The 23,835-nt window shown below is 41.1% G+C and overlaps 1 protein-coding gene across 1 annotated transcript in view; it reads right to left on the bottom strand.

Moving 5' to 3' along the window:
- Positions 1 to 10,650: 10,650 nt before the first annotated feature.
- Positions 10,651 to 23,835, bottom strand: part of GPC6 (glypican 6) — a 1,060,085-nt gene continuing 1,046,900 nt past the window's right edge. Inside the window, exons 8-9 of the mRNA XM_068526698.1 lie at positions 14,917 to 15,092; positions 10,651 to 11,113 (exon numbers count right to left, since the gene is read on the bottom strand). Coding sequence (XP_068382799.1) covers positions 10,911 to 11,113; positions 14,917 to 15,092 — 379 coding nt within the window. The 3' untranslated portion in view covers positions 10,651 to 10,910. The remainder of the gene's footprint in view (positions 11,114 to 14,916; positions 15,093 to 23,835) is intronic.

Genomic DNA, 23,835 nt, shown 5'->3' with positions numbered 1-23,835 from the left:
TGCAAATCTACACACTTATGTCCAACTGATCCTTAAAGAATATCTTTAGAAATAAATGAGCCTACAAAACAGAGCCTGAATTAGCCTTTGAAGGGCTGACTGATTTAATCAGAAGTAAGTTCCTTTCTGCCAGGGACCTTCAATCCAAGGGGTATCTTTTTATATGTTGGCTGTCAGCAGGTGGCACTTTTTATATAACACTTTGTTCTCTTTGGAACACGTCCTCCCAGATGTTAAGGGAACAGTGCACAGTTTTATAAATCCAAGGTAGGAATCAATTGGAGAGTGCTGCAAGTAGTTAGAAATAATAACTGAATGAGCAAAATTTGTGAGTTAGGGTGAATTCCTCATTAACTCTATGATAACTTCATACCCATTGCTTCCTTGCATTCTGATATGCTCATTTGAGCGGGAGAGAAAGGTGGGGGGGTACGTTTAATGCATAGGAAGTTACTCGTACCACTTGATATGAACATCATGTGTCATGTGTGCTGGGGCAGGAGATAGGTTGAGAGCTATACGTTAAGAGTTATTCATCAAAATATTGATCGTGCATATGACTCAAGAAGCAAAAGGAAATGACTGTACTTGTTTTGGGACTGCTAAGATCGCAAATGGAGGAAGCATGCTTCCAACTGCCTCCTTCCAGCAGCAGCAAATGGAGCCAGAATACAACCTCTGGGGCAGCACCAACTGTCAGAGGTTTTGTTCACTGACATACCCAGCAAAATTACTGAAAAGCAGGAGGGGTCATTCACCTGGGATCAAGTTCCAAGTATGGTCCATTTTGAGATGTTTAGAGGTGGGCATTTATGAGCTGGGATTATATAGTGTACTTGATGATGTCAGAGTTATTTTTGGATTCTTGATTCTAATTCCAGATGTTTTTCAATAGAAGTAGGCAGGGTGAATTTAAATAGGAAGCTTAGTTGTAATATTACCCAGTACATCTTCAGCTGGGTGGATGTTTTGAAAAACTATAAGGTGTCATGCACATTTGAGTGCAAATTGATCTTGTGAATAGTCATTATTCATACCGAGGGTGACCGTGTAATTTATCATTCAAACAAGGGATACTCTCCAGAGAATGAAAGGGTGCTATTAATAATTATATTGGGACAACAGATTTAACTGGGACTGTCTCAGACAATTTGGGACATAGAGACTTCTTATTTATATCTTGTGAGTGGAGAAGAGTATTTAATCATTCAATGTACCACAGTTCCTCTGAGGTTTCTTGTGTTGTCTTTTTAAAACCAGTTTTCTTTCCACAGCACCCCTTTGCCTTTCTCTGTACTCCATGGTGCATGGTGAAAGCCTGTATTTATTGCAGCAATTATACAGTTGGCTGTTCATGAGTTTGCTCTGTATTCCCATGCTTACATTAGACCCTTGACTTCTTGGAAACAGGGCGCATGCATTCTTATCTATCTATCTATCTATCTATCTATCTATCTATCTATCTATCTATCATCTATCTATCATCTATCTATCTACCTATGTATCTAATCATCTATCTACTTATTTATTTATTTATATGGTGGTGAAAGCCACATAACATAAAATTTACCATCTTAATAATTTTTAAGTGTACAGTACAGTCTATGTGTCTCCTTGTGCAATAGATCTCTAGAAATTTTTCATCTTGTAAAACTTAACTCACTGACCAGCAACTCCCCTTCCCCTTGGCACCTCCACCCCCGCACCCCTTAGCACCCCCACCCCCCCACCCCTTAGCAACCACCATTTGTAAGGTCCTCCCGTTTCATCCATCTTGTAGCGTATGAAAGGATTTCCTTCTTTTTTAAGGCTGACTAGTATTCCATCGCACGCATCCACCACGTTTTCTTCATCCATTCATGCACTGATGGATGTGTAGGTTGTGTCTACCTCTTGGCTATTGTGAATAGTACTGCAGTGAACATGCGAGTGCTAATCTCCCTTCAAGATCCTGTTTTCAATTTCCTTGGGTAGGTACCTGAAAGGGTGGTATTGCTGAATATGTTTAGTTTTTTTTTTTTTTTTTCCTATGTTTAGTTTCTAAAGGAAGCTTCATACTGTTTTCCACAGTGGTCGCACCATTTTATATTCCCAGCAATAGTGCACAAGTGTTCCAATTTCTCTGCGTCCTCACCAACACGTGTGACTTTATTTATTTATTTATTTATTTATTTGATGGTGGCCATCCTACCTGGCATACGGTGTTAGCTCATTGTCATTTTGATTTGTATTTCCCTGATGATTAGTGATGTTGAGCACCTTTTCATATGCTTGTTGGCATTTCTCTGTGATTTCTTTTTAAGTTTTTCATTAAGTGCCGTTATTTTATATTGTCTGTAGGGAGTCTTCCCTTTGAGAGGAGACTTTCACAGTGAAGGTTCAGAATGGATCAAAATAACGTAGACAACATCACGTGTTTCATTGTGTGTGTGTGTTTTGTTTTGTTTTGGGCCACACCTCGTGGCATGCGGAACTTCCCTGACCAGGGATTGAACCCGCACCCCTTGCAGGGGAAGCGCGTAGTCTTAACCGCTGGACCACCAGGGAAGTCCTCATGTGTTTCAAATGGCACTGGATTTCTATTCTTTTCTCTTGCTTCATTTTACCTCCTTCATGCCATCCTATATCACTCTCCCTGCTCGTGGGGCCCCAGGAGGGGAAAGGTCATAGGATTTCTCCAGTGGAAGAAAGATTTTGGATGTAGGGGAAGTCTTTTTTATTTCTTTCCTGGAGAAATTCATTTTGCCTTCACGTTTCTCATGGCTCGTGCTGTATGTCTACTAATACGCTGCTCAATGTAAAATTTTCTCTTTTCAATTAAACGTAAAAGGCCCTCAAGCTTAAAAACAAACACATGCACAGAATCTGGGCTTATCTTTGGCTGTAGGAATATAGCCTTAACATGCTAATTCATATGCAATGGTTCAAACAAACAAATAGCAGTGAAATCATTATGGTGTTATCAACAAGCTTTTTAATAAAGCTATTTGGGTGAAATTTCTTTGGCTTGATATAATTTGAGGACATCTAATTTTTCACACATAGGAATTCATATGCTGATTCACAGTATGTGATTCAGGACCAGAGATGAATTAGAAGACTCTTGGGGTATCATTCTACTAAGACTCGGCTTGGAGGATTTGTTACTGGGTTTCTGCGGCTGAGCTACTGGGGGCTGGTTCTATAAATAAGTGAGAGGTTGATAGGAGCCAGAATGATTCACATTAAAGTCCTTAAGATTTGGGTGGATTAGGGGTGAGGGAGAGAAAAAGAAGCAGAAAGGGAGAGAATAAACCAACTGAGAAGACCTTGGCTCAACCAGGAAGCGTCTCTGATCTGGAAAATAAGGATGATAATTCCTGCTACTTCATGGAGGTGTGGTGAAGATTATCAAAGAAAATGAATTCGAAAGCTCCCTTGGGTGAAATGCTTTATGTAAATACAAGGCATTTGATATCATGAAAGAGTAGGAAATAGAGTTTTACGAACCAACCTTTCTCTAACTTGATATTCACCTACCTTTATGAAATGCCCAAAGAGTACCTTTTAAAGCGGGATAAAACCTGTAATCAGTAACCTCAATTCTCTCAGGTAAGGAGGGTAACGACATGAGGCGGAATCCAACAATAAAAGGAGCTCTAACTCCGTGAAGAAGAAAGACACATGGTACTCCACAATCTGGTCCTTACTTTAACTGAGAAAACCGTCGCAAGGACTTCGATTCAGCTGGGTCTCAATGTCATACTTTCAAGATGCAGTCAAGTTAGTCAACAAAGCAGCCAGACCAGTTGTCTGTTTGCATTGACTAACAGCTGGATAGTTTGTTTTCTTTTTTAAATTTTTTAAAATTTTATTTTGATTCTTTACTCTTTTTTTAAAAATTAATTAATTAATTATTTTATTTTTGGCTGCTGTGGGTCTTCCTTGTTGCGCGTGGGCTTTCTCTAGTTGCAGAGAGCGGGGGCTACTCTTCGTTGTGGTGCGCGGGCTTCTCATTGCCGTGGCTTCTCTTGTTGCGGAGCACAGGTTCTAGACGTGCGAGCTTCAGTAGTTGTGGCACGTGGGCTCTAGAGCGCAGGCTCAGTAGTTGTGACGTGCGGGCTCAGTTGCTCCACAGCATGTGGGATCTTCCTGGACCAGGGCTCGAATCTGTGTCCTCTGCATTGGCAGGTGGATTCTTAACCACTGCGTCACCAGGGAAGCCCTTCATTGGATAGTTTTGATTTATATTTTGGGTCCACTTGACTGTCTGAACGGACAATAAATTATAGACAAGGCTAATGTATAGGAAGAACCCCTGAGAGTCGGGCTAAGCCTGATTTGCTTTCTGTGGATGATTTGCTTTCTGTGAATATGATGTTTAAGCCAACTTGACAAACAAGAGGAAAGCAGATTTGGTACGTATGTTCCTGTCCTAGGCATCAAACTTTGGTTCACAATGGCTTTAAGTTCAATGCTATGCAAAAAACCCAGAATCAGTCGTTTGTCTACTTAGGATTTTAATTTTGAAAAAAATTGAAAACAGAGAGCAACTAAATGGCACTACATCTTGGAATAAAGTTTTAATATATATCCTCTGTGCAAGTAAACATCTGTGAATGCCTGTTCATATACTTGTTGCCAATTCTCAGAACACCCTTGGAAAATTCAATTCTGTGTGTAATAAAAAACCAAAATTATCCTTATATACTGCCACTTTTCTGCCCACTTGTTACAGATCTCAGTTCCTATCATGGCCTCGCCTGTGTGGCTCGGCAAGTTAATTAATCTCACTGTGTTTCATTTTATTCAGTATAAAATGAGCATTATTATTCCTACATCATAGAGATCCTATAAAGATTAAGTATATACATAAAGACCTTAGCATACTTCTTTGCTAAAATGTGCTTTAAAATACTAATAAGTGCCACCAGCCGGGCTGCTGTGTAGGGATGGGTCCTTTTAGGGCTCTGGCTTCACCAGGTGGTAAAAGACCAGGGTTTTTAAGCATGCCTTCCCCTGTTTAACTTTCCATCCATCTCCCACTATCCAACAACTCACTTACTAGTCCTCATTTCTGTAGATCCTTACATTTGCTTTTACTCTGCCTGGAAATCTCTGTCCCCATGTCTGCACATGGCATCTTCTTCCCATGATTAGGTCACAGCCTGAGTATCACCCGGGGAGGCTCTTCTGGACCACCGGTCTCAAGGGGCATCTCCTCCTTAGTCACTACCCCATTTTGTCTCAGTTCTTCATGGCGTCTTGCTCTGGTACCCAGAACTGTGTCTGGCACGTGATATAGAGCTCATCACATTCTTCTTTAAAAGAATAGATGACCGTTACTGCCTAAGTCAATTTTTTCTTTTATTTTAAAACTCTACAGACATTAGTTCCTATCGAAGGGCAGATGGCTTTATTCAAGGTAAATATTCTTCTGCTTGCCTTGAATCCAGTTTGTTTGTCTTCTTTCTGCTTCTCTCCAAACTTGAACACTCACTGGGTAAAATTTCCGTTTTCTTGCTCTGCTTTCTATTTCAACATGTGCAAGAACATGAGCTCCTTAAGTGAGCTACAAAGGCAGGCATCTAATTCCTCCTGGCTTCACTGTGTGCTCCATTCGTGAGCCGACAAGATATGTTTGGCCACATGTTTATATCAGCAAATAAATGTATCTGTGGAATGGAGATGTATCTGCACTAAATTGGGAATGTCTGTTTGAACAGACAGAATTGTGGCTACATCTTTCTAGCTATTTCACAAGTTAGTATTTGAAAAATCAATGTCAATTTTCATATTTGTGTGTATATTTTGACTATAGTCCATTTATCCAAAGAGCGAATTAAAATAAATATTGTTGATAAGAGTGGCTGTGGTTTTACTATTTTTTTCTCAAAACCCATTTGGAAGTTTTTCCTTTCGATGAAATTGGTTCCAGTTTATTTCCAAATAGCATTTGTTAGATTCTGCTTTTTACATGGAATTATCCTAAAGTTCTTTAACTGTTTTGTAGAAATCACTTTGCTTAATAGAAATCAACATAGTAGTAATATGAGCTAAATTATAATGTTGCTTACAGTTAAATGTTATATTTGTGATAACTTTATTTACATAGGTTCCTTTATTTAAAAGGGCATTTTTGAAATAAGTGATGGATTTGTAATAATCATGGTTAACTGTAGTAAAGAATGAATACTTCCCAGCTGGTGGTTTTGACAACCCGTGACTGGCACCTAGACAAGGTTTAGCATTGAGCAGGTGTTTAATAAATATCTGCTAAGTGAATCTTTAGCATGCTATACAGAATTTAGCATTCCTGAGAACACGGAAATTTCAGAAATAAAAAAGCAGTGCAATTTGCTAAATTTGGAAATTGTTAGTCCTTTTACACATTATCGTAGTTTTGGACCTCATTTATAAAGTACTGACATCAGTCAAGCTACTAATTTATTTTAGAGAAGAAACCAACACAAAAGAAGAGAGGTATAGTATCTTCCATACATGTTTGGAAAGCTCTAAATGTTCGAAAGTTCTAAAAGTTCTTGATTTCAAAGGCCAAGTGTACTTAGGTGAGTGGTGCTGATTTAATCTATGGTTCTTTTCTTTTCTTTTTTTTAAAAAATATTGCAGCTTCTAAAAAGTTCTCAAACAAAAAAAAATTCAAAAGCTCTGAAATTTAGACTATGACAGTAATTAAGAAAATGCAGAAAGGGCACTGGTAGATTTTTAAAAACTATTTTAATACAAGATTAATAGCAATCTTCTATCCAAATCAGAAATGAAAAAAATCTTAACCCAAATAATATTCATTTGACAGTCACATAAAATTTTAGGTTTGATTGGTGCACACATTTGTCCTGCATATATGTTATGCATATGCACACAGAGACCTCACTACTACGCCATCTTGAGGTGTCTTTTCACAGAAGTACCTCATTACAAGGCAATGTCAAAGATTCCAGTACTTTTCAACTTTCACTGAGGCTCAAATAGCCCCATGCTAGGCTGAGTCCCGTGCTGTAGCAAACTGTGTTATAGCAAGGCTCCAGAATGCATACAAATCAATACCCTCTTTGTAGAACTTGGCCTAAAACTAAACACTGGCTAATGTCTCCACCGAGGAGGAACACATTGCAAATTTGTAAGTTATGGTCTCCTTACTCTTCTGTTGGCAAAGCTAAAGTGCCCCTCCCCTCCCTTTTTTTTTTTTTTTTTAAAGTTAGAAGTCAGATTTGTTAGTGACTGTAAGTAAATGAAAATGAGTTTGAATTTCTGCAAGTTTTGGATAAGTCAAAACTTGCATTTGCTAACCCTTCCACCTTTAATCAAACCACCTGGTAATTAGCCTTGCAAAGAGAAGTAGTAAAAGAATCACAACTCAGGAATTGCTAAGGTTTTATTCCTCCTTGGGGACTTTAGTTGGTGTTCAGTGTGTAGCCAAAACATGTACGTAATGGCTAAAGAATTAAAGTAGGCTAATGTCTGCAGCAGGGAATATAAGTTAAATATCAGGCTTCTGCGTCCAATAATATTTTCAGTGTGTCTGATTTATAGAACGCTACTTTTATAATTCCTACTGCTTACCAATGAATAGTTGTGTTTTTCAGTGTAGACAAAGTAGTATTATCTATCCATCCCTTACAACTAAAGCAGGTAACACAAGATATTGATCTGGGTAAGTCACTGTCAGGGATTCAGATTGCTAGTGCTAATGTTCTATGATGGCTCTAATCAAAGTCCCGACTTGACCTTCATCCAAACGAGAGAAGGCTGTCGTGGCCGTCCCTCAACACAGAACCAGAAGTGGAGCTCAAACTCGTGAATTTGCAATCTATTCTTCTCTGCTAAAGACTTTAGCCTCTGTTTAGCTTTTGTTATAAGGTATACAAAGTATAATATACACCAATTACAGACGTGTATTTCTGTTAGAAAAATACATATTATAACTAAAGAACATGTAAATAGAGGCACTTCAATAAGCTAAGTGTTTGCAGTTATAAGCATCGCCCAACGATTCCTAGCATCCGATTTCAGTGAGCCCATCCCTCTCTACTCATAACAGAGGTTATGATGTGATTACAGAATTTAGGGGACATCAAAGCAAATGAGGACAGGTCAGGAAAAATAAGGGCGCATCGTTGCCTCCCCTATCACTACGCTAAAACGAGAGAAATTAATTTGGTGAGGGGAGGGGGAGATTCCAAAACACTTACTGAAATGGGTTAACTAGATTAAACTAATTCCCTTAGGGCACAAAAACTTCCCATGTGAAATTAGTCTGAAAATCATATGACATCATAGGATGATGATAAAAACCAGGAAGTACAATTTGAATAATATTTTGACCACATCCATGCAGGTGACTAATACTGTGGCATCATTAACTGACAGTGGATTCAGTTCTCTGCCTGGCTCATATAGATCACTATAGCTCACCAATGTGAATAGTATTGTTAACGAAGGTGTTGAAACAGATGAAGCAGGCGTTTATATATTGTTTGTGTGGTTAGTGTTTATAGAACATGGGTTCACATTCAATAATATAATGTGTATTCACGTACATGCACAAAACCCTCTGGGGGGTGAAAGTACAGGGAAAACAAGGCATTCTGATCTATTTCACAGAAAACAACGCAGATATATTTTTAAAAGGAAAGACTTGGAGCTTAAAGCTATAAAAACAAGTTATGACTCAAATATTTTGGAAAATCAAGATTGATTTAATTTGTATTGCACCTTAATTACTGGAGAAAGACAATACTGATTTCTGAACATACAACACAATGAGCAACATAAATGACTGGTCCCTCATAGAGATGTTTTATGTGTAACTGGTGATAGGAAGCCAAAGTTTGGCAGTGAAATGAATGGTTTTCTAGAAGTATGTAATGCTGAATTAGATTGTACTAATTTCATAAAGATTTAAGTGAAAAGATGCCACAAAATCTCTCAGAATCCTACATTCCGTATTTCGTTAGGCATACAATAGCAACAGATGCTTCTAAATACTTTGTTTTGCAAAAGTGCTCAAGTATACTTAATACTATTGTGCCGCATGTGTTCTACCTAAATGTGATGACTAAATCAATAACTAATTATAATTTTGATGAGTACGGAGATCGAAAAATACCATTGATATGTCATGACTGCCAATGGGTTAATTAACATGTGACTGGCATACTATGGTGTCTTGAAACATTACTTTTCCCAACCCCAGATACATCATAAAAACCAAAAAAACACATGGATAGCCAATGGTATTCATAAAGCCCCAGGTTAGTTTATTTTGCTTCTGTCAGGAGGAGCATAGTGCCTGACTTTGGCACACCTGGCGGATCAGTTAGGCTCCAAATCAGCCTCTTGAATTAGGATATTTCTCCAAGGGCCAAGCAGGAATCCTAGGCTGAAGGTGTTGTACCGAAAGCAATGGTTTTGTGTGAAATCACATTCCTTGCGCATACGGTTTCCATGACCAGTAAAGTTCTGCACACCCACGGCTCTGCCCATGCGTTCGATACAGTCTGGAGCACCCAGGACAAAACATGCTCATGTGAGAAGGGTGTGCCCTGGCAAACTTTTCATAAATGGACGGTTAGATACGTAAAAAGTTCTCTTTCTTGATTCTTGGTGCTCACAGATCATTGAGGAATCCCTTCTCTGAGCAGCACAAAACAAGAAGAGCTGGTTGACAAGACATTTTCGTTACAAAGGTGTGTCAACCCTGAGCTTGGAATTAAGAAGTTAAAATCTGTGATTTATATATATATATAGATAGAAAAATAGATGATCATACTAAGACTAAAAAAGTGAAAGAAATCTCCATGTCAATACTATATATATATATTTTTTGTCTTGAGTTTTTTGTTGTTGTTGTGAGTTATTTTGTAAGAGAATGCCCTTGTGATGCAGAAACCAACTGACACAAAGCAAATAGTTAAAAATGAAAACTCACTTATGGATCGAATTGTTTATCGGTTCATTAAAGGAACTCTTCTTTTGGGAGGGTAATGAGCACGGGGCAGAAACATCTAATTCACGTCAAGCCTGTGGCTAAAGCAAAGCAATTGTATGGTTGAAGATTATTTTCATTTCAGACCCTTGAGGAGGATGAATTCATGAGGGTGTCCACTAGTAACTGGAGACGAAGGGAGAAATCTGTGCCAATTGGATACAGTGGTCAGACGTTAAGAGAATTAAGGAAAATGGTGCCATTACTGAAATTGAAATCGGGCAGGGTGAGAGAGAGGTTCTGAGTTGTAGCACATTTTACTCTCAGATTAAAGATGGAATTCTAAATTTCCTGTCAGTACCTCTGAATCAGCTTGGCATTGTATGGTTAGCGTGCAAGACCTCCAAGACAACAGTGTATTTTCACTACGTTAAAAAAAATTTCAAACCTTCTCCACATAAGCATTTTGTAAACCTGATTTGTCACAGAAAAGCTTACACTGGGAGTTGGCTGGCAATGCCGAACTTACAACGTTAAAGCTCTTTTATTTTTCTCGTTTGCTTCTTTGTTGAAAATGCAGTTGTCTTGGGGTTTGGCCTGATTTTGCAAGGAAAATTATTTTCTTCCTATTTTTTTTAAATGGGGAAAAAAATAAAAAAATCACAACGTGAGATTCCTTCACTTCTGCAGCACAAAAGCAAATGAAGGTAAGAAAATCTCCTGGTACGAAAGATTTGAGTAAGAATTCTCTAGAATAAACAAGTTTCCCACAGATGATAGCTGAAGGAAAGAGGAAGCAGTCCAGTCTGGCACCCGGTACTCTTTGGGAAAACAAAAAGGGAGGCATAGTGCAGTACTGCTCTCTTCTCATAGAAAACGGTAAGCGTTTGTGGCATGGTCCATTGTCCAAGAGTGTAAGAAAAGAAGTGAGTTGGCCGTCCAAATAGCTAAAATGCAGTTTCATCTGACCAAAATCCCAGGATTATCTGCACAGTCTCTGCCACGCCAGGGCGATGCAGACGAGAGACCCTGAGAGGAGGGAGCGTTCCAGGCGGGCTGCAGAAGAGTCTACTTCTCTCCTGTCAGGGTCCACTGCCGGGGCCTCTGTGGTGACAAACTCAAACTCCGTAGGACACACATCATCCATGCACCCACTGCCACTCCCCGAGCCGCTGGATTCATCACCTGGTGCGGACAGATCGAAAGGGAGAGTTAGACCCAGTCTAGCAAAGAGTGGGGCACACGTGAGATTTGGGCATGGAGGTGGCCGGGGCCATCTCCCCACCCAAGGGTCCCCCACCCCACTCCACCCCCATGGGTTTGTTTTTAATGGGCAGGTTTGTGATGCGTGGGTGGACTGTATCTAAATAGACATCTGAAACATAGTGCTTCATTTTAATTTTTTTATTTTTGGCCGCAACGCGAGGCATGTGGGATCTTGGTTCCCCAACCAGGGATGGAACCCGTGCCCTGTGCAGTGGAAGTGCAGAGTCTTAACCACTGGACCGCCAGGGAAGTCCCTGAAACATAGTGTTAATAGAGACACCTGTGTCTCTATTTCTGACCAAGCTGAACATATTTAATACGTAGCTCTTTACAGAAGAAGTTTGCCATTCCGCGCTCGAAACCAGTGCCCAGGTGTCCACTTAGTATGCTGTCTTAGCCTGGCATCGTCCTTGCCTGCCTCAAATGCCTTCTGGGCCTTCTCTATTCCCACTTCTGACTGCTTGGTTCCTTCATGTTTCTTAAATGCTTTATCTCAGGTCTGGGTCCAGTTAAGTCTCCATCCATTACTAGCTATGTGAAAGTACTTATCACCATTTGCAACTCTATTACTTACTTTCTTGTTCCCTCCATGAGAACGTATACTTTTTGGGGGAGAGCAGACACGTTGTGTATACTGCTCATTTCTGTATCCCCATTGGCTTTAATGGCCCCTGGCATATAGCAGGTTCACAATAAATACTTATTGGATAATTAAACATGCCTTGGGCAGTTTCTTCAACTTCTTTCAGTTTCCCCAACTCCATAGCTACTGACGATAACATTCACCTTGTTGAGGATACGTGAAAAGCCCCTGATAAAATGTGTGAGGGCACCAGAGCCAGCGTGCGCGATGGTGCCTGACGGAAGAAATGTGGCTCCTACAGCAAAGACGACCTAGATTTTAACCTGCTGTCTTTTATTTAAATGAATTAGGGCAAGCCAGTTAGTCTCACTGGGCTCTGCGTGCTCACCTGTAAAAGTGAGAATAATCATATCTATTTCACTGAATTGTTATAGGGTATAAGTGAGATAATGTTCCTAGCAGGGCTTAGGAAACAGTACACCTGGTAAGGACGTTTGCTATTTCCCCTCCTTGCTCAATGAGTCCATTCAATAGCCCTAAATGCCTCCCTGCTGGCCTGGAATGCTGATGTCCGTGTTGAGCTGCTCCGAAAGACTGGCACCACCTTGGCTGCCAGACGCTACTTAAGCAAAGCCAGGTAATGCAGGGACCTTCCAATGTCCCCCCAGTAAGCACGGCTCAACTCAGTGCAATTTTGTTTTAAATGTGACATCTAAATACCACATAAGATCACTTGAATACACTATACCAGGTTCTTAACATTTTCTCTAATTTATCTTTAGTGGCCTTGCAAGGGGGAAGATGCCCGTTAATTAAATTCAGAGAGATCGCGGTTGCTAAGGGAATTACATTAGACACTGGTATTATGGACAAGAAGTAATATAACCTTTACAAAGATATTACTAAGGTGATTTAGAATATTAGAAATGTGGTAAGCGAATAATGACAAGAGAATCTAGTTGAGAAAACTAATGGCCCCATCTCTTTCTGAAAGGAATCACAAATGCAGGTATTTCAGGGGCGGTTTTTTTAAATGTCGAAGGCAATAAGGCTGATGACGACTATAAGACGTGGTAGTGGTTTATATGACAGACACTATCCTAATGTAGGAGGCCAAGTTCGGTGCTGGGGTTAGAGCAAAGTGATGGTCTTACGTGTTGCTGGTTTTTCTTTTCTGTTTAGGGGAAATGGTGCAAGGTCTCTCCTCGAGGACAGTCCCTAAGCTTCGCAGATTGACATGTATACAACCTCTTTCGGTCAGAGAGGAGAGAGAACCAAGGCCGACGTCAGCGCATTCTTATGTATCTTGAATTATTTATTCCAATAGTCATTCTCTCGGTAGTAAAGCAGTGTATTATATTAGATAGAGAAGACAGAAAAGATAAATTGAGAGGAGTGAAGCTAAGGAATGAGCAGGGGGGAAGCAGCAAAGGCTAAAACCTCGTGCAAGTTTCCCTTCTGAAGAGGGGAGGAGAGGTCTCGTAAAGAGGAAGAGAAATAATGGGAGGACTTGAGAAAGTTTACAGCAAGTCCATCGGGTTGGCAATGACCCTGCACTTAGAAAGTTAAGTTCTGAGTTATTTAAAAGGGAATTAAGCATGAAAAAGTTTCTGCAGGGGACAACTCAGTAGAGTGATGGTTAAGACTCAGATGACTTCATGTCTTCCATCTGTAACTTGGTTCTTTCTACCTCATCAATTCAAGCACACAGCATCATCTTTTGCTTCAGTGACCACATTACAGAATCACTGGCAACTCCACATCTTAAGGTCAAGAAATCTTTTCCCGAGAACTCTCTCTAGAAGAATATATATATAATATATATATATATATATATATATAATATATATATATATTAAAAAATATATAATATATAATATATATATAATATATATATATATAATACATAAGAATATATATATTCTTCTAGAGAATATATTCTTTTATAATATATAAAACAACAAAACAAAAAAAACTTGCCTTTATGCATCTAGAAACCACTTAGACAAAACCCAAATATAGTTAGTTTCATTTGATGTGCATTCAGTAGTCTTTCAAATCACTTCTGATATTTTGTGATCTTTAATAAACTAGTCATGTGTAATGTTACTTCAGCATTTTACTATTTTTCTAAGGATTTCAGATACAAATGTCAGTGGGTCGTGTACGTGCATGACTGGAGAAGGAGAAAGAACTGATGCAGTTGATTCCATGGCACACGAGATATTATCTTAGCTCCTTTACACACAGCCTCAAATGAACCTCCCAACGATCCTTATTCAGGAATGCTTCTCATCCTATAGAAGAAGAACCTGAGGCTCAAGAGATAACTTGTTCAAGACCTCAGTTCTTGAGTGATACAACAGGCATTCCTTCCCAGTCTTGTCTGAGTGAGCAAGCTTGAGAATATTCTTCCCTTGGTGGTTGGGAGGAGGGACGGGAGTTTGAGGCAGAGACATACATGCTGATGGGGAAAGGAGAAGGGGAAAACATTACTTTGCTGCCTTATCATTAATGGATCAACTGGCAGACAAAACTCAGTTTTAGCTTTAGTACAGCTGAATGTCAGCCACCGAAACCATTCCTTAAGAGCAGTTATGATTTTAGTAGTATCCTAAGTTCTGCAGAGCAGAGCTCTCTGCCCCAAGGACTATAAGTAGCTTTGCAGATGGGGTAAGAATGACACAAAAGAGCCAAGGTGCACACTGCTCTTAAAGAAAAATTACAGTAAACTTATTTACAAAACAGAAACAGACTCACAGACTTAGAGAAAGAACTTATGGTTATGGGGGGAGGGATGGGGGGAAGGGATAGTTAGGGAGATTGGGATTGACATGTACACACTGCTATATTTAAGATGGATAACCAACAAGGACCTACTGTATAGCACAGGGAACTCTGCCCAATACTCTAATGACCTATATGGGAAAAGAATTTGAAAAAGAATAGATACATGTATACGTTTAACTGAATCACTTTGCTGTACACCTGAAACTAACAGCATTGTTAATCAACTATACTCCAATATAAAATAAAAATTAAAAAAAATTCTTTCTTTAAACAAAAGACAAATTATGGTATAATCTTCTATAATGGTTTTCACTCTGGAGGTTATAGGTGCTGGTAAAGGCGTTCTTACTCGTGTCCTGGAAGTTGACGTCATTGCCGTTATACGCGTTCTTCAGTTTGTTGGTCATCACACGGAGAGCCATGATCTGCTGCCTGATGAACGTGTCGGGCCGCGTGATGTCCACGTCCACCTCGGGGTTGTTGATCTGGTTGGTCAGCCCATCGTTCATGATCTCAGGCAAGTATCTGCCGGGCAGAGAGGGAGGACAGGGTAGGGTGAAGCAGGAGCGACCTCGAAACCAGGTTCTGCCACGTTGTTTCTAACAGTGAGCCCAAACGTTGGCAAAACTCGGGCTCGGTTCCTGGAAAAAAGGCCAAACGGTGAAAACAAGGCATACATCTTCCCAGAGGGAGATGTGGCAGTCCTGCTACTCTTCTCACAAGGCTCTTGCACCTTTGGCTTCTTTCCCATTTCTGGTGCCCCGTATTGGAGTGTTGGAGCGCAGACTGCTACAGCAGCCTCAAATGGACTTCCTTGTCCTCGTCTTTCCATTCTAGCACAACCTGCACAAGCTGTCTGGTTAACCTTCATAAAATATTGCTTTCGTCATGTCACTCTTCTGTTTGAAACTTGATGATAGTAGCTAATGTTTATGGGGTGCTTACTAAATGCCAGGCACTGTGTTAAACACTTCACACGCGTTAAAAAATTTCAGTCTCCCAGCAAGTCTAGGAGGTAGGTACTATTTCAGCCCCGTTTGTATCATAGAAAACTGAGACTTAGTGAGGATAAGTAACTGTGCAAAGTCACAGAGCTAATGGATCTAACTTCAGAGCCCACGTGCCCAAACACTGCACCATATTGCCTGGTTGATCAGAAACTACAATTCACACTTTATGGCTCAGCAATCCAAGCCCATCTCCACTTTCTGTCTACTTTCTTAGGCTGCAACACTCCCTTCAAGGTACCCTCCTTGCCTTATGGAATCTTCTCCCTGGATCCATCTTATCTTTGCCGGCAAAGAACTTTCCCATTCAAGTTTTAAATATCGTTAAAGACCCAGGTCAATCCTCACTTTCTCTTTGAGATGTTTTCCAGTTTTTAGGGATCTGCCCACTTTTTTGTAGGGCTTCCAAGTTCGGCGGGGCATTTTGGGCACTGCACAGAGTCATCTGCCGAGGGAGGGAGCTGGGGCTGAAATCCAGCCCGAGTGCCCGTGCAGGGCACCATCCACCAAAAGGGGTGCCGTTTTCTTTCCTTTTCCTTTCCTTTTCTTCTCTTTTGTGGGAATCTTTTTATTTTAGAAAATTTTAGCATGCACCAAAGTAGAGACAATAGTATACTAAACCTTCATATTCCCATCTGGGCATCCTTTTCTAATTCCTACAAAGGCACTATGTTTGTCTGTGTCCCGGTAAGAAACACATGGCACACTCAAAGGAGCAATAAAGAGAGTTTAAAGAAGAGACTGTTTACAAAGGTGTGAACAGGGTTGAAGGAAACCAACCAATGTGGCAAAGAACCCTGGGGCTGGCAACAGCAGAAGGGCCAGAGGGGATGGAGCTGTTACCAGAATGCATGAGATCTGAAACCACGGAATGCAGCCAGAAGACACTGCAACTGCCAAACCAAGGCCCCTCAGGGAGGGAGCAGAGGGAATGATACCCTGACCTCTCTAGTCCCTCCTTCTGACCTCTGGCTGGTGCCTCCCATTGGCTGAACCCAACTGGAAGCCAACAGGAAAGGATACCCAGGTGATGCAGTCTGTAGAGGTTCTCCTGCAGGGCACAGACCAAGGTGGAGGGGTGAAGAGTGGATCTCAAGGCGAGTCAGAACATCCAGCCCAAGCATCTGATAGGCTGGAGCAGCCCTGCCTAATTGCTATCATTATCATTCCTTTACAGCCTCTCTTAGTGTTGCTTGAAAGCCAAAAAAACTTCCCTTCCTCTATGTTGTCCTTCCTATTTACATTTTCTCATAAAATATACTTATGCTTAAAATTCTTCCCCTTCCCGCAGGTTATTTTCCAATTTTCTGAAACCAAAGGCTCTATCCATCAGCCTCCAAAAGAAGAAATAGAAACACACAAAGAAACTTTTACATTTAAGCCATATTTCAGGTGTTGAAATCTTATGCATGATGTATTTGTGCATGAATGGGTTTACCATTTTATTTTATTTTGAATTGAATTTTTTTATACAGCAGGTTCTTATTATCTATTTTATACATATTAGTGTGTATATGTTAATCCCAATCTCCCAATTCATCACACCACCACCGCCCCCCCCCCCCCACCGCTTTCCCCCCTTGGTGTCCATATGTTTGTTCTCTACATCTGTGTCTCTATTTCTGCCTTGCATGGTTTACCCATTTTGTTTATTTATTTAAAATTTATTTTTTTATTTTTTTATTTTTGGCTGCATTGGATCTTCGTTGCTGCGCGTGGGCTTCTTCTAGTTGCGGAGAGCGGGGCTACTCTTCCTTGCGGTGCGCGGGCTTCTCATTGTGGTGGCTTCTCTTGTTGCTGAGCATGGGCTTTAGGTGTGCGGGCTTCAGTAGTTGTGGCTCGCGGGCTTAGCAGTGGTGGCTCACGGGCTCAGTAGCTGTGGCTCGCGGGCTCTAGAGCGCAGGCTCAGTAGTTGTTGTGCACAGGCTTAGTTGCTCCCCGGCATGTGGGATCTTCCCGGACCAGGGCTCGAACCCGTGTCCCCTGCATTGGCAGGCGGATTCTTAACCACAGCGCCACCAGGGAAGCCCAGTTTACCCATTTTAAATCAGAGGTCCCAGAATAAGCTCCATGTCTTCTTCATCCATATCTTGAATAAAATTGACTTCATGATGTATACTACATAATGAATAATAAAGCACACAGAGCGCATTGCAAATTCTTTTCCATAGAACTTCACAGTATTTACTGCCCTAAAAAATGTCCTAATTGAAATGAAATAGTCATGGAACTGTATTTCTTTATTTTTGCACTAAAGCGTGATGTTTGTGTTGCCTTTTAATATATCTGGTATACCAATAAAATTCTGTTAGATTCTGAGATTGTCTTCCTGATATAAGAAGTTCTAAAATATGACATTGGATTGACTGTCATTGATATTCAATTATATGTGTCGGGCCGTGTGAGCTCTACCTAATCAGTAAAGCCCATCGGAATAAAAAAATACAAGGGCAGTCCAGCCTTTGCTGGCACAGGAGCTGAGAGGGGCTGAAAGGTGCCCATGGGTTCTGGTGTTGCCCCTGGACCTTCTGGACAATGGTCCCTGCCGCTGTACCTATGCTGAGTCAGAGGAGGGCTTTGTTTCTTTCAGCCGCTGTGCGCACGGCACAGCTAGCCGAGACTCATTTATCAGAAGCTGACTGCGATAGCTTACATGGGAATGCCACCCTTGGGAGTCTGAGCACGCAGGAACAATACAAGACTGCCAAAGAAACCCAGCCTCAAACTGTGCCTTCTGATGTTCAGCTACTTACAATAAAACCAAGTAACAATGCACCCATGTCCTCAAGAACCTTTTCTCCTTTAGTGTATTCAAAGGGAAACTTTAGAAACAATATGGAAACTTAAACCGGAAAACACAGTTGAAAAAGAAAATGGCCATTTTGTCACTCCAGGGGTACATCCTGAGGCCAAATCTGTGGATGTCCAGAGTGCAGCCTGGGGGATCAGTGGAAGCCCAGTTCAGCACCAGCCCATTTATTTGTTGCCTCTCTTGTTTGATCTCTTTACATAACGCTCATATCCTGCAAGAATGGACGCATCTTTGAGCCCATAATATTCTCCCCTTTATTAGATTTTGCACCAGCTCTTTGGCTTGAGGGCATTCTATTTTTGCACCATCATAGTCTGGGAGACATGGAAGGGGAGGAGAATCTTGCTACAGAGAGTCCAGGTTCTGAGGCGGGCTGCACATTTACATGGGGCAGGGAGAACCCAGAAACGAGGACAAATTGGAGGAGTGTCACTGTTTGCCAATACCGCATGCTGTGGTGTGGAAAGTGAGTGGAATCCGGGAATAGTCAAGCATAGCTTCCCCATTTTGGTTACCTCCTATTTTGTAAGACCATGTGTAGGGTCTAAATCTTCAGCAGTTTTGCAGAATTATTTATCTTCACATCTGCTATGGTCTGCACGTTTGTGTTCTCCCAAAATCTACATATTGAAAACCTGATGACCAAGGTGATTGATAGTATTAGAAGGTAAGGCATTTGATCAAGAGGGCTCTGTGCTCATGATTGGGACTAGAACCTTTATAAAGGAGGCTGCACAGGGCTTCCCAGCCCCTTCTGCATGGTGAGGATACAACGAGAAGCCTTCAACCCAGAAGGAGTCCTGGTGGAGGAGATTTCTGTGGCGCTTGCTATGAGTGATGAGTGACCGGGTCAGCAGAGCAGGCATTCCCGACACAGGGCACTACCATCAATGGGCTCAGAATCAATGGACCGTAGAGAAACTGGAACTCTTCTGCATGGCTAGAGGGAATGTAAAATGGTGCAGCGCTTTGGAAAACAGTATGGCAGTTCTTCAAAAAAGTAAAAATAGAATTATCGTACGATCCAGCAATTCCACTTCTGGGTATATATCTAATAGAATTGGAAGCAAGGACTCAAACAGATATTTGTACACCCATGTTGACAGCAGCATTATTTACAACAGCCAGAAGGTGGAAGCAACCCAAGTATCTTCTGACAGATGAATGGATAAACAAATGTGGTCTATACATATAATAACTCAGCCTTAAAAAGGAAGGACATTCTGACACATGCTGACATCGATGAATCTTAAAGACATCATGCTAAGTGAAGTAAGCCGATCACAGAGGGATGTATGTTGTATAATTTCACTTATGTAAGGTACTTGAATTAGTCAAATTCATAGAGACAGAAAGTAGAATGGTGGTTGACGGGCGCTGGTGGGAGGGAGGTGTAGGGGGTTATTGTTGGTGTAGAGTTTTAGTTAAGGAAGATAAAAATGTTTGCGGATGGATGGTGGTGATGATTGCACAACCATGTGAATGTACTTAATGCCACTCAACTGTACACTTAAAAAATGGCTGAAATGGTAAAATTTATGTTGTGTATGTTTTACCACAGTTTAAAAAAATCTAAGTTTTAAGTACAGTTTTCTAAAGTTCTTAACGTATATTACTTTTTCCCTCTCCATTTTTTCCTGACTGCAAACTGGAATTTTCAAAACATACTGTGACTTTATGTTTTAAGTGGATTTATAAATTCTTGAAGACTTTTGAGCTGGAGTTGTCTGTGGCATTAGGTACTTCAAAGAGATGTGACACCAAGACATGGTCAAAGGCACAGAGGTTGACCCAGGGCACCTGAGATCTGAGATCTCTTTGGGACCCAGCAGTGTAATCATGGGCAAGTCACTTAGCTACCATATATATATATATATATATATATGTATATATATATATATTAGTATATAGAATTATATTGCTTATATAATTATTTTTATATTTATATGGATAATTCCTACCTTGTTTCATAAGCTGCCATATTAAGTGAAAGTATATGAAAATGCTTGACAAATATAATACACTATGCAATTGCAATGCATTCTTATAAAATTAAGTTGTGAACATGGCTCCCTCAAATGCCAAACTTGTTTCTTAGGAGGGCTGACAGCAGCAGAATTGCGAGTTTTAAAGCCTGGATTCATGGACAGAAGAATGATTTGCTGTGGCTTTCTTTCCAGCTGGAAGATGCGTGTCATGAAATGGTTTGGAACTCTTGGAGGACAGACAGCTCGTTGGTTGTGCTAGTGAACAGAAGGTAAATTCTTTGACGTGGGTTCTGAGCTCATTGGCGGGAGCTGCCCAAACCATCCTTTCTTGGTAGAATTGGAGTCAGCAAACTCCAGTGCGGGTGGGAAAGAAGACCCACGAGCCAGTCCTCAGGGCTGCCGAGCTGTCGACAGCAACATGCCTCTCTCCTCCCATCTGTAGCCACACTTTTCTTCACTTCCAGGAGGTGCACGCAGCGTCCCTCTCCCCCAGGACAGTCAGCCTTCGTGGGGGTCTTCCCTCCTAAGCATCCCAGAGAAGGGAAGTGGGCTTTCAGCAATGTCAGCTTGGACAGTTGCCAGTTTTCTTCCCAGACAGACAAATCGTTAACATGCTCCCTGAGGCTTGCACCTGAACTGAAAAAGGGAACATCTTACATATTAATAGGAACTTAAAGTAGGGCTGCCAGATAAAATACAGGCTGGCCAGTGAAATCTGAATTTCAGATAAACAATGAATCCTTTTTTCAGTGTAAGTGTGTTCCACTTGGTGTCTGCTGTTTTTAACGTGCTAAATCTGGCAACTCTGCCTTAGAGCCTCGCTACTCAAAGTGCGGTCCCCGGACCAGCAGCATCTGCATCTCCTGCAAGCCTGTTAGAAATGCAGAGTCTCAGGCCCACCGCAGACTTACTGAATCAGACTCTGCATTTTTAACAAGATCTCCCAGATTTTAGCCTGTACACTTGAGAAGCACTGCTTTAGAGTTTACCACCTATTCTCACAGACATTACTGCACTGGTCTTTAAATTGTCCCAGTGGTTGGCAAGGGAAGGAGAAGCAGGGAAGGGCCTCTGCTGACCACCTGGTCTTGTTGTAAATGGAGATTTACGTGCTGACAGGGTCATCGGTGCGCCCACAATTTCCTCCCCTCAGAGGGCACAGTCTTTTCCTTCTACCTCACCTCCTGTTTCCAGACCTGCTCCGCTACTGAAGCAGAGTGAGACCTGCCAGAGATGGGCAAAGGTGGGAACAGAGGATGAAGGTGGGTTTATGTTCTGGGGGAACGATTACTCACATACCGTTGACCGTCATCTCAACACAGCAGCTTGCACCCTGTGGTTACCACAGCCGCATCTGTGTGTATCCTGTTTTGTTTCAAGTCATCATTAATTTCAACGGGTGATATTCATTTACTAACACCTATTTGGGAAAATAATACATACTGGAGTAAAGGGACATATCCACTGTAGGAGTCGTTTTGATTTCAGAAATGTTAGCATGTGAAATAGGCATGCTTCTGAATCAAGGAAGTATGGTAGAGAGCCTGGAGCTGCACGCAGAAAACAATCAGGAGAAATATGAATAATGGCAGACAAGTCTGAGCAAATACTTAGACAGGATAAAAGGGCTGCAAAGACTGGCTGAAGGAATCAGATGGATAAAATACGAAGAAAGGAAGAAACGTCTGGGTGACCGGCAGCCTCATCCCTGTTTTAAAACAGCCTTGAGTTTTAAAACGCCAGACAATCTCTATCAATGCTCATAGACATCGCTGTTCCATATCTATAAACACTTGATAGATTTTTTGTTTTCAAATAAAGGTTCTGGTTCTTTTATTTCAAAGGATGACAAGAATAACCTTTCTTTCTTTTTTACAAGCATTCCTAAACATTTAAGAAGGTCTATCATCTGAAAGGCCATACTTCAAAAATAGGGAAAAAATAGGTTGCCTGCGTTACAAACGGATTTTTTTAACTTGCAAAATAGTTCAGTGGAATTTTTTTTTTTAATATAAACTTCTCTTGTGTGTTCCTTGATCAATTAATATTTGGATGAGAAGAAAACTTCAATTAAATTTAATCCAACAAATCTTTATTGGTTATCTACTTACAGTGTTATTAAATATAAAGTTATAGGGCTTCCCTGGTTGTGCAGTGGTTGGGAATCCACCTGCCAAGGCAGGGGACACGGGTTCGAGCCCTGGTCCGGGAAGATCCCACGTGCTGCGGAGCAACTAAGCCTGTGTGCCACAACTACTGAGCCTGCGCTCTAGAGCCCCCGAGCCACAACTACTAAGCCCGCGTGCCACAACTACTGAAGCCCGCGTGCCTAGAGCCCGTGCTCTGCGACAAGAGAAGCCACCGCAATGAGCAGCCTGCACGCCACAACGAAGACCCAGTGCAGCCAAAAATAATAGATAAATAAATAAATAAAGTTATAATATTAAGATTCCATTCCAGTGGAAGAAATAAAAAGGAACTAAAAAAAACCCCTTGAAATTGTAATTTTTCAATGGAAATATAATTTGAGTCACAAATATTTGACAGCGTTATCTTTTTAATGATACACTGGGTTAAATTCTGGAATATTCATGCAAATGACTTTATCGCATTAAGTTTGATGATTTCCCTCGCCCACATAAAATCCTCCAATGGCTTCCCATAGACCTCAGGATAAAATTCAAATCTGGTCCCTGAGTACTGATCCAGGTGTGTCTCCACCTATGTGGTCCTTTCCCAACCTACAGTCCAACAGGAGGGTGTTTAAAGTTCCAAAATCCACTGTCTTCTCTCAAGCCACTGTGCCTTTTCATGTGTTGACAGACACCACTGCCATCACACAGTACTTAACTGACAGAGCCTTGCACAGTGCCTGGGTTGAGGGAGTGCTTAATAATATTGCTGATGAACTGAATGAACCAAACGTAGACCCACTAAATCTTTTGCAGAGCAAAGACTCTGTTTCATTTATTCTTCTAACCTGGGGAGAACAGTATTTATCTGTCATTTGTTCTAGAGTCAGGGTATTAAAGTGAAAAGAATACTCTCTAGGGTTTGGGAAATTTCAGCTTTCACCCTTGTTAGTCGGCTAACCTTAGACTAATGTTTTACCCTATCTCGGTTCCTGACACAGTGAGGAACTTGGCTGAACCATCGCAGTCTCTTTTTGCTCTAACTTCAATGGTCTTTATCTTCCCCATTCATTTTCTTGATGGAATGTAGTCCGCTCCCCAGTCCCCTGCCCAAAGCCTTTTTTTATATTTCCTTTTGTAAGACACTGCATATGCGCTAATATCCGGTAACCTGTGTAACTATCCACGGGAATGTAGTTCAAAACACAGCCGCTGTTTTAGCCAAGGCTAAAATGTAAACACAGATGGGCAATAGAGCAGCTCGGAAAATCAACCACTTTATTCATTAGGCCACCTGGTCATCCTTTACAGTGTCCTTTTGTACAGTCA

This window comes from Eschrichtius robustus, chromosome 18 (assembly GCF_028021215.1).
Source record: "Eschrichtius robustus isolate mEscRob2 chromosome 18, mEscRob2.pri, whole genome shotgun sequence".
NCBI lineage: Eukaryota > Metazoa > Chordata > Mammalia > Artiodactyla > Eschrichtiidae > Eschrichtius > Eschrichtius robustus.
This window is presented reverse-complemented; position numbering and strand designations above follow the sequence as displayed.